Source organism: Meles meles, chromosome 11 (assembly GCF_922984935.1).
Source record: "Meles meles chromosome 11, mMelMel3.1 paternal haplotype, whole genome shotgun sequence".
In the NCBI taxonomy this organism is placed as follows: domain Eukaryota; kingdom Metazoa; phylum Chordata; class Mammalia; order Carnivora; family Mustelidae; genus Meles; species Meles meles.
In genome coordinates, this window is record NC_060076.1 from 52,392,586 (window position 1) to 52,405,000 (window position 12,415).

A 12,415-nucleotide genomic window follows, 5' to 3' on the forward strand; every position below is an offset into this window, starting at 1 on the left:
TCTAGGCATAGTACTTAATCAAAGCACTCAAAGCACCTCTGCTGCCTAAAACTTCAGTGCAATATATTTATATTAGCAAATAGGTTTAATTTTTCTATAATAATTGAAATAGGTGGTCCTTCCATTAGGTAGTGATTATAGGAAAGTAGTTTTATAGATGAGCTTTCTGCTTTAATTTTACATGCTTCATATTTACTACACCTAATGCTAGAGTGTTTACATATTTCTTACAAAATTACTAAGATCTAAACTATCAAAAATGAAAGTAAACCAGAGATTATTTGACAAATCAATTTGATAGGCATAATTTATAATTATTATTTTTAAATGCATTCATTCCTAGATTTGTCCTTTCTGAATGCTCTTATCAAATCGCAATGCATGCATTAAATTAGTCCTAGAGACTATTGTTCTTTGACCTACTCCAGAAATAGACAAAATTTTATAGAAATGTAAATATAAGATAGATAATATATGTTCAAAGAAAAACATTTTTCTCTATTCTAGTGCAAGAACAGATTTAGCAGAAATCTTCAGGCAAAAGTTAGATACCTCAAAAGAAGTGTTTAATGTGTAAAAAGAATAATCAAAAAATTTTTATAATATTCTAAGAAATGCAAGTTAACCATAGTGTGGATTATGATTCTTTAAGTCCCATACAATAGCTTAAGTCAAAATGGTAGTACTTCATTTGGGAAATACTACTATACACACGATCTTACAACAAAATCAGAAGTAAAGACTGAAAGATGCATTTATTATCATTAATAACTATGTTTGCACAGGAAGAGACAAACAAAAAAAAAATCTCAAGGACAGTCACTGAATTAGTTCTATTTTTTTTTTTCTCATTTTATTTATTTTTTCAGCGTAACAGTATTCATTCTTTTTGCACAACACCCAGTGCTCCATGCAAAACGTGCCCTCTCCATTACCCACCACCTGTTCCCCCAACCTCCCACCCCTGACCCTTCAAAACCCTCAGGTTGCCCCAACCTCCCACCCCTGACCCTTCAAAACCCTCAGGTTGTTTTTCAGAGTCCATAGTCTCTTATGGTTCGCTTCCCCTCCCCAATGTCCATAGCCCGCTCCCCCTCCCCCAATCCCACCTCCCCGCAGCAACCCCCAGTTTGTTTTGTGAGATTAAGAGTCATTTATGGTTTGTCTCCCTCCCAATCCCATCTTGTTTCATTTATTCTTCTCCTATTTTTTAAATCATTCAATAAAATATTTACTGACTACCTTTCCTTATTTTGCAATTAAACTAATTAAACTAGAGACTCTAATTGCTGTATACAAACAAATCTGAACGGCTGAAACACTTAAAAAGAGAAAATAGAAAGGCTGTACCATCTGACTTGCCTCAATGATACTTGCAAATACATTTGTGAGTTCATAAGAACAAAAATGATTCTTAATCAAATCTACTACGTTTGGTCAAAGCCTCCTTGACAGGCATAGGCAAACTAAGAGCATGAGTCCTGTTAAGAAAACAGTGGCTCAGTCTTTATAGAATGATAGCAAAGTTTTCAAAAAGTTTAAAAAAAAAACTTTTGTAAAATATCAAGGATCCCATGGAAGTTTAATTCAGCAGAGTATATAAAGTTTAATGTATGAAGAATGCATGTTAGACATTGAAAAATAAAAGATATTTAAACTGTATTCAAAGGACTTACTGACATTACTAAACAGTATAGAAAAGTGCTAATAGAACTAAGTTGTCAAATGTATTAAAATTCATAAAGCAAATTCATGGCATTAGTGATTCCAAGGATAGTAAAGGATTTTGTAAAGCTCTGATGCATTAATTTCCCAATTATACTTTATAAATTGTTAGTCCACTACATTTATGAAGCTAGGATTTGGAAATGGGTGGGATTTTTAGAATAACAGTTTTCATCTCTTCTATTATTATTGGATTTTTGGCCATCTACCTTGAAAACATGTACAACTATCCACAAAATAAGCTAAGCAAGATAATGTATTAATATTATTATAAAATTCACTACTAGTATTAGAATAATATGCATTACTTACTTCTGATATAATAAAGACCATTACTTAAATATATCAAAGTGTGTCCACATATGTTCCATGGTGGAGGTTATCTGGTGAAGCTTATTTGTTACTCTCCCCCTTAAGTCCCCCTTGGTGATCAGCTTGGGACCCAACCATCTACCATGCCATGGTGCATGTGTTTACTTTAGTGTTTTCACAGTAACTTCCATGGAACAGAACTCTTTGGGAAACATCAATGGTTATAACATAATCAAGTAAATCTGGGAAATAAGGTATATATATCTTGCTATAGATTCACAATATACATTGGTATATCAACAGCTCATAAAAAAATGAAAGATTTCAATCCCCTGCCTATGATAATTGAGCACAGTACATTTTTCTCTGCCATTTTCCCATTAGCTTCTGGCAGAGCAGTGTTAACATAATGCCAATATGGGAAAGGCCAGGACAAAAATTCAACATGTATTAATAGGTAATTGTCTACAAAAGGAGCACCATGATTAACAAATGCATATTAAAAACCATAAAACACTGTTAGGGGTTGAAATGAATCACCTCCAAAAAGGTATGTTGGCATTCTATGCCACAATACCCCAGAATGTGATTGTATTTGGTGATAAGGTTTTTATAGAAGAAATGAAGCTAAAATGAAGTCATTATTGTAATCCAGTTGATTGGTGTCTTTTTATTTTTATATGTTTTTAAAAAGATTTTATTTATTTATTTGAGAGAGGGAGACAGAAAGAGGCAGAGGGTGAGGGAGAAGCAGGCTCCTCACTGAGCAGAGAGCACCACGTGGGGCTGGATCCCAGGACCCTGAGCTCATGACCTGAGCCGAAGGCAGACACTTAATCGACTGAGCCACTGAAGCACTCCAATACATACTTTTTTAATGGCTTCTGTAGCACAGGTTCAGGCTCCTGACTAGTGTCTTTTTAGAAAGGAGAAATTTAGACATAGAGACACACACATACACACAGAAGAAAGATGAAGACACAGGGAGAATGCCGTCTATAAGCCAAGCAACACCTGAAACTATCGGAAACTACAAGAGAAATAGAACAGATTCTCCCTCACAGGTTTCATAAGAAACTAATCCTGTTGACATACTGAGTTTGGAACTTTCTAGGCTCTAGAACTTTGAATAATAAATTTCTATTCTTCTAAACCAGCCAGTTCATCATGGTAGCCCTAGGAAACTAATACAGATACATCATTAATTCCTTTCTCATCTTATATTCTCATGCACTTGAGTAATAGTAATAATATTAATACTATACCCTAATTAAGGGAAATATAGGAAGAAGTTTTCTGTCTTCACTAAATATGACCGGTACACTTACTAAAATGAGGCCATAAATTTAAAAATATCCTGGACCCAATCACTCTCTTTGGAATTGCTTTTACTTTATAGGTTTCATTTACCCACTTCATTGGATAAGGGCTCTTGATGATAGTGCTTTTTTTCATTCAACTATTTTACTCCTTTAAAACAAGAAATCCTTTCCTACTAAATGACAAGATACAATGAAAAAAATTTGCTCACATTTCCCCCCTTATCTTGCAAACCTGTGAAAGAAAACATACATTTGAAATTCATATTATCATTAATTGGCTTGAAAAAGGAATACAGAAAAAGTATAAATGAAAAAGAAATTGTATGAAGAAAGAATTTTACTCTGTAAATAAGTTTGAGTCCTCATCAAAAAGAGCAACTGGAAGAAAGGAATGATAAATTAATATAATACTTCTAAGGCTCTTTCTGAAATTAGAAATTCAAAAGGTGGAAGAGGATAGATCTAAAAATATCTGAATTGCTCTACTCTCTCCTGCCAAAACCAAGGGACTTTCAAAGACCCACAGACTTTTGGAGGCAAATAAGTGGAGATCTGTTACTACTGAATGGTGGTATGTGATAGTTAATTTTATGTGTAACTTGACTGATCATTATTCCTGGGTGTATCTGTGAGCGTGTTTCTATAGAAAATGAACATTTGCAACAGCAGACTGAGTAAAGCATATTGCCCTTCCCCAATGTGACAGGCTTCATCCAATTCACTGAAGTCCTGAATACAATAAAAGGCTGCATAAGAAAGACATTGGTTTTGTCCATTTGGACTCAGACTGATATTGGGTCTGGAACTTATACCATCAGCTTCCTGGTTTTCAGGCCTTTAGACCCAGACGGAGACTATACCATTGGCTCTCCTGATCTTCAGTTTCACAACTGGAGATGTTGGGACTTCTTGGACCCTATAATTGCATGACCCAATTCTTTACAGTAAATCAATCAATCTCTTTATCTCTTTCTTTCCCTCTCTAGATAGATAGATATACGGATATAGACAAAGATATTTTTCAGAAAAACAATGTCTCATTACAGAAGACTAAAGGGTTATATCCCACTGGTTCTGTTTCTCTGAAGAAACCAGATTAATGCAGGATGTGAATTTCAAGAATTATGCAAAAGGAGGAAGATGATAAACTGGCTTCCTAAACATGCTCTTAATATCCTGTTTGTACTTCCATGTTGATACTAAGATACTAGATTCCAACTGCTCATGCAGTATCTTGTTAACTAGGGTCTTGAATGATAGACAGTTATCTTGTCTCTTGTTCAAGAGACTTGTTTGGCTAACTGCATTGCTTAGTAAGTTGCTACTGAGCAATCCAATGAATGAGCGAAGAACTCCATGTGTGGGGTGTCTGGCTGGTTCAGTCAGAAGAGCATGCGACTCTTGATCTCGGGGTCATGGGTTTGGGGCCATGAGTTTGAGCCCCATGATGGTGGAGAGATTACTAAAAAATAAAAAATAATAACTAAAAAAGGAGTGACTGTAGGTGTATACATTTCAAGTAGGCTAAATGTTAGCAAGCTGATGTCATCTGATCATTTTATTTTTGGTAGATGATAGGTGAGAATCTCTGTCTCTGTCAATTAATAGATGATAATTTTTCTTTCTTTTAGAACTAACAGTCTAACTCTGCATAATATAAATTAATTTAACATTTAGTGAAAAGGCAGAAAAAATATTAATTGTAGCTTAGGTTAACTATACTTCTAAACCATATCTTATTCTATAGCACACAAAATCTAAGTCAAACCTTTTTCTCCCTAAGAGTGATCTATATGAGAAAGAATCTGAGATTTGTTGGATTCTAAACATGTGTAAAACATTGGTCTTGTCATAAAATGTCTTAAAACTATTTGAGATTCAATTAAATGTTAAATCTCATATAGCACAGGACTTTGGGTAGTTGTGAATAAAGAATGATAAGTTTAGCCATATTAAATGCAGAAAAAATGAAAGTCCTCAAATAGTCAAATGGAAAAAAATAATGTACTTGCCATTTTGACTATGTAATTTCAGTATAAAGGACAGTTGTTCAGTGACTTGAGATAGGTGAGTATAGCTTTTAACTCACTTTTCTCTTTTTGTATGTTTATCATGCATAAAGAACTATCAGAAATTCTCTACTTGCTTAGTTCTATTTTTTGGTCTCTGAAAAACTGTAAGAAATATATTCCCAATATTAAGCCAAAGTATTCCCAAACAATTTTAAAGTAGTGAATAAATATTTACGTTCAAGCAGCAAATTTTTTGTTACTTTATGATCCTCAGAAATCTGAAAAACAAGACCAACCAATGATACATTTTTATGCATGTAATTAAATTCAGGAAAGACAAATGCTAAGCAGTGATTTGTGAAGTGAATGTTTACTTTGGTATATCTTTATCTTTGCAAGGTTATTACTAAAGAAATGATTTAATGTTCACCTTTAGCTGTAGTGTCTTCTCTAAGTTTTCAATCTTTCTTTCCGCTTTCCTCAGATTCCTCAGCTCCTCAGAGTCTGTGAAAGAGCTCTTTGGGGACAAAGACCTTGAACGTCTCACAGGTGGTTCCTCGAGAATAAAACAAGGACATGGTTGAACTAGTTGGAACACTGGATTATGAAAGACATGCAAAATTAAAGAACAAGTAATTTTGAATACTAATAATGAATTATAAAAAAAAAATCCTGCATGGAATACCAGAGAAATAACAAGCGGAATTACCACAGTGCTACCGCTAAAGGTTTCTCTGTGACTCGTTAATGAGAATATTCATTTACATTTACATTGTTTCTTTCAGAATAATGATGTCCCATTAGGGAAGACTAAAGGGTTATAGACTCAGAAATGCAAGAAACCTCATTACAAAGGAGGGGATAGAGGCTGGTCTAATTGCTCTATAAGGGTCCAAGGTTACACTTGATAGGACAACCAGAAACAAGAGGGAAAGGATTTTTTTCCCTTTGAAATAGTTTAACACACTGTGAAGTTGAAGGAACAATATGCTTGAGGAATATAAATACAACAGACAGTAGATCTTATACCATAATGACCATATGGTCATTAACTATAATGTGGCTAACTAGAGACAAGAATGTGTGTTTATATTATGTACAGCTTCATACACCAATCTGGAGAAGGAATATGTGAAAGCAACTATTAAGCTGGGCAACATATTGTTCATACTTACTGCATGTCCTTATGAAAAAGAAAGAAAATTTCGTTCCAAATATCCCTCTCCTTTTCCTGACTTTTGCTAAAAGCAACCAAACATCAAAGCGCTACATTTTTTAACTTCCACATCGTAGCAAGCCACTAAATTAGGCCCTATAATGTATCTCAATTTTAGGAATGTTTTCTTTCATTTAAATAAGCTCAATACTCTGAAACTACTCCAATGGCAAGAAATGTATAATGCGGTCATGTTTAAATAAATAAATACATATATACACATACAAAGCTCATTCTTCCGAAAACTACTAATAATATTAGAAGGAGTAAATAAGTGTATAATAGAAACATGGGTCTATTTTTAAATACTTCCTTTACTAAGAAAGTTCTACTCACAGGAAAAAATGGAAAGAACTAAAAACAATTATCTTGAAAAACGATTTTCTACATGTAAAATTATTTTCTACTGCTGAAGTAACAAGTGTGAGAAAAATATGTCCTAAGTTCCTCACTTTTCTATTTATCTACAGATAACACATTTATATCACATAATATTTACAATATGATAAAATGTTTATTGTAGTCCCTGTTCATAGAATCTTTTGCAGCATAATAGGAATATATAGTATAGTATATATACTGTAATACAAATATTACAAAAAGGAAAAGCTAAATATTAATAAATGAGAGATATGCTATGAAAAATTTGCTTATTTTTCTCTATTGCTATACCTTTAAATCTGAAATTACATAATTGCATAAATTAATGTTAAATTCCATTTTATAGTTTACATCCACATGGGTAGTAATTTAAATATCATATCTGAATGAAGCAGAAATGTTAAAATATATTTTTCTTTTAACAACTAATATTACTTTAAAATGATTTTTTACTTAGATTAATTTATCTATGGGTTAGATATACAAGAGATACTTAGCCAAACTTTTAAAAATTTTTCCAGTTTAATTAAATTCAGTTGATTAATATATGGTGAATTATTAGTTTCAGAGGGAGAGTTCAGTGATTCATCAATCTTATATAATACCCAGTTTAGCAAAACCTTTTAATATAAGAATGTTAACTTACTGCAAAACAGCTACACTAGTACTAATCTATTTAATTAAATTAGGAATACATTATTTAGTCTTTAAAAAGAGCAAACGCTCTACTTACAAAAAAAATTTTTTTTAAGATTTTATTTATTTGAGAGGGAGAGAGACAGAGAGCAGGAGAGAATGCAAGAGAAGGGGGAAGGAGCAGCAGACCCCCCTGCTAAGAGAGCCAGACGCAAGGCTTGATCCCAGAACCCTGGGATCATGACCTGAGCTGAAAGCAGACACTTAACTGACTGAGCCACCCAGGTGCCCCACACAACAGTGTTTTTTCAAGCATTTGGCACATAATGTTTTTTTTAAAAGCTTCCAGAGATATAAACAAGAGCGGTAAATGCTGTTTGTTTTTAAAGTTCATTGCTTGCCTTGCCAGCATTACCCTGACAAATTCACAAAATGACAAAACGCCTCTACCTTATGTTTTCTTTCAGTACTTGTCCAGATACTCTTCTCTGAGGAACCCTTGTTGGTAGATTTGCTCTCTGACAGTTTTTCATTTGCTATTTTTAGTTTCTCCTGTAAATACTCAATTTCAGACTTCTGTGAGACCATTAAAGTTTCTAAGCTTGATAAAGATGGCCGTTGAGATACCTATTTTTAAAAAAGTATACATGCAAATATATATGCATCATTGTATATTCTTTCTTACGTGCAAATACTTACATATAATATTACATTATATAAATAATAAGTATTCAGAGAAGGAAAATTTCTTTTCAATAATAAACTGTAAACTAGCATTAGCTAAACTATCACCCTAACTCAATGGCATTTTTCAATAAAATAACCAAGAGTTCGTATAAATATTTTCAAAAATAATATTGCCATACAGAATTACAGAAGAAAAACATTACAGTATGGTTGCATGATAAAATACCACTCATCTTTAATTACTTCAAAAATATGATTATACACATATGTATTTCCTCATGAAATACCCAATCCACCATTTGATCACAAAGAGTCCTATAATACCAGTGAATATAACCTGGGAAAAAGAAACCAACAGCACTTTAAGTCTAATTATCTTTCAATGTCGTAATTTAATAATGACAACTCACAAAACTCTGCTACTTTTAGAGTCAATACAGTCCACTGTATTCTCTTTTGAAATTACGTGTCAGATAATCTGCTAATGGAAAGCACATTATAGTGATTAAAAAAAAAATCACAGAAAAATTTAGCATGTAGGATAAAGAAATTTAGTTTGTAAAAATTAAAGAACTGTTAGTTCGTTAAAGAAATGTTAGTTCGTAAAAACCAGCATTCTGTGAAATTCTACTACCATCTTTACTGAATATATTTGAGGCCATTAAAATCTATGCATATATTGTATTCAAATTAACCACTCCACATATGAAAAACAAAAACCCTAAATCATAGTGAAAACAAAGGTTTTGTTGGATTTCCAGCAAAGAGAGTCAAATCTCAAAATTATGATATAGAAGTAGTAGCCCTACAAATAGTTTCTTTTAAAATGTAGAAAACCCTATCCCTCCTAAATGATATTCCTAAGGGATATCAGGAGAAATACGTTTAACTTTTCTGAACCAACAGTGGAAAATACTATCGTTTTCTGGTTTGAACTCGCTTTTGTTTTTTTTAGAAATAGGCAAAACTGTCCTAATTCTAACTTCTAACTACTATGAGAGAGGTCATCTTTGATTTATTTGTATTACTGAACTTTCATCTATTTAAATCACTTGATTTGTTTCCCAACCTTCATTCTATTACATTGCTAAATATTTTCCTCAGTATTGTTTATACTGTGCTCTTACCACACTTCCCATATATTAAATACTTACTCCATTACCTTTCTTTAAATATCTAATTAAAATACTTTGAGCACTTTAATTCCAAACTCTAAATGATTTTGCCCTATTCTCTCCTCCCACTTTTAATCACCATATGATCATTATTTATTTCATTTTTCCTATCATGTAAGCAAATTTACGATGTTTATAACTATTTCCTTTGACTGGGCTACCAATCTAAACAGTTTTCAAAAGCCAGCTGCTCTTATCTACTTTTCTTTAAATAAAATTATTAAGCATATATTAGTATCCCACCACTTATCAAAGACATTTTAAGTAAGTTTTTCAAGGTCAAACAGAAATTTAGAATAAAATAGAAATAACATAACTTCAGTTCTATTGGTATATCCAATAAGCATTCCCATATTTTGAAATGAATTTAAATAAATGAGTTTTCTAAGTTATCACTGGATTATAATGTAGTAGATAAGAATGTAAAAATAGGAATATTCAATCAAGAAACTGTAATGATAAATAGTTGTGAAGACATTAAAAATGTTCCAACTGTGGATACTGTCATCATCATAGTTGAGATTTTATATTTAGGCAGCAGTCCTTTAAAATTCTTCAAGAAACAATAACAGAACTTCAAAAATAAAATGCTATGAAAGCATTGATTAACTCAAATTCACATAGGAGCAGAGATGATAATATAGGTAAATAAAATGGGTTGTGTTTAGTTTATTTTAAAATCACAGCTTTGGAATTCATTCAACAGAGATACTTAGTAGACATGTACACATATATGTAGATTATTTACGTCCACAAAAATACTTATACATCCTCCCAGTGTTTTTAAAATCTGATCTTTTCCTCTTCTTGCCTTTTATCACTTTTGTAGGAGATACAGGTACAAGGAGTATTTCATACTTCTCTTGATATAACCATTTTTAAAAGCATAGGTAAAATGAAATTTCAAATGGGAGAATAAACTGTTAAAAATTTTCGAGGGAAATTCTGAATTATGCATCAAAGCACATAAAAATGTATCAAGCCTTTGGCTTAGCATGCTAGTCATGCCAAGGGTTGATACAGATAGATATCCATGATAAACTCTCACATGAGAAAAGCAGGTTACCAAAGAATATACTGAGTAGAAACAGATTTTGCCAAACATGCATGGGGGGAGGGGGGGAGAAAAAGAAGAAGCCCTAAAATGTTTTAGTGTCATTTCTGAGTGGAAAAATCATATGTTAATAATTTTCTTCCTATCTATTTGAACTTCCTTAAATTTTACAATGAACACATCACTAAATGTTTTTCAAAATGTAAATTTTTTCTTCAAATAAAAGGAATAAAAGCTGAGCATAAAATTTTCACATTCTATAGGAGAAAGATAAATAAAAGTCTTTCCATAATCTCATCCTTTGTCATCTGCTAGTGATAACTTTGGGCTGTATTACCCAGACTTTAGAAAGGAAAGGAAAATAATTATAACTCTGCCCTTTAAGCTTCTTTTCAAAGTTAGCAGACTTAATTTTTTAGAACAGTTTTATACTTATAGAAAAATCTATGTAGAGTCCTATACCTCCCACCCCTACCCATCCAGGTTCCAGTATCATCAACACCTACAATTAATATGCTACATGTGTTATAAGTAATGAAATAATATTCACACATTATTTTTAACTAAAGTCCATAATGTATTCAAATCTCCATAGTTTTTATGTAATGTCCTTTTTCTGCCCCAGGATCCCATCCACAACACCACATTACATTTACTTATCATGCCAGCCACTCTTGGCTATGACAGTTTCTCAGACTTACTTAATTTTGATAACATTGATAGTTGTGATGAGTAGAATGATATTCAGGTGTACTGCAGGATGCCTCTATTGGAATTTGTCTGAATTTTTCTCATGATTACACTGGGGTTATGAGTTTAGGGGAGGAAAATCACAGAACAGCCATTTTCATTATACCATATTAAGTGTACATGGTTTAAATCTTGACATTGACCTAGATCACCTGGACAAAATAGAGTTTGTCAGGTCACTCCACTGTCCCCTATCCATACTGAACTCAATGTGCTTTGTAAACTGGTATAACATACATGAGAAATATGTATAACTTTAATTGTCATTATCCTTTCAGGTACTGCTTTGAAGGCATAGCAAAATCAAGACAACCAGTACCCCTGTCTGGGGAAGTTCATTTTATCTGTTGCCCTTAAGATCCTAGAATCTTTGAAAAGTTTAATTTTCTTACTAAGAATTATTATTAGTATTATATCAATAAATTTTCTCCTAATATCCAAAATCCTTATTCACCTTTATACTTTACAGTCCTAAAATATAATGAATGGTATGGTGTTAGACCATAGTTAATCTTTTTTTTTTTTTTAAGATTTTATTTACTTATTTGACAGAGAGAGAGAGAGAGATCACAAGTAGGCAGAGAAGCAGGCAGAGAGAGAAGAGGGAAGCAGGCTCCCCACTGAGCAGGGAGCCCTATGCAGGGCTCGATCCCAGGACCTGAGACCATGACCTGAGACCATGACCTGAGCTGAAGGCAGAGGCTTAATCCACTGAGCCACCCAGGTACCCCGACCATAGTCAATCTTGATGAGAAGTGATCAACAGAGTATGTGTCCAAATGCCTCCAGTTGAAACTATCTCTTGACAATTATTAATATATAACTTCTTTTTCCCACTGATCCACAGAAGTAACTTTGATCAAAAAGCCCTGTAGTAGAGTAGATGAGGGCAGGGAAAACCATTCATTAAGTGTTGTACAAATTACTATTAAGAACTACATAAATGAAATAATCTAGTCATGTTGTATTAACTTCAAGCAACATCGTATAGCATTATACATGAGAGGCTGAGTGAATAATACCTAATAAATAGTAAATTTTTTCAAAGTTATAACGGTCACAAAGAATTGCTAACTAAATAATTTTCCTTATTGGTAAGTTTTAACTAAACATATTCATTTGTTTCCTAGTATATTGAAATAACA

General features: G+C 32.7%; 1 protein-coding gene across 8 annotated transcripts in view; it reads right to left on the bottom strand.

Annotated features, from left to right (window-relative positions):
• CNTLN (centlein) overlaps window positions 1-12,415 on the bottom strand; it is a 299,263-nt gene that overhangs the window by 125,083 nt on the left and 161,765 nt on the right. For 6 of the 8 annotated variants that reach the window (XM_046023817.1, XM_046023819.1, XM_046023814.1 and 3 more), the window contains exons 9-10: window positions 8,055-8,231; window positions 5,802-5,927 (exon numbers count right to left, since the gene is read on the bottom strand). In XM_046023817.1, coding sequence (XP_045879773.1) covers window positions 5,802-5,927; window positions 8,055-8,231 — 303 coding nt within the window. The remainder of the gene's footprint in view (window positions 1-5,801; window positions 5,928-8,054; window positions 8,232-12,415) is intronic. The other 2 variants (XM_046023821.1, XM_046023820.1) reach the window with 2 other exon arrangements.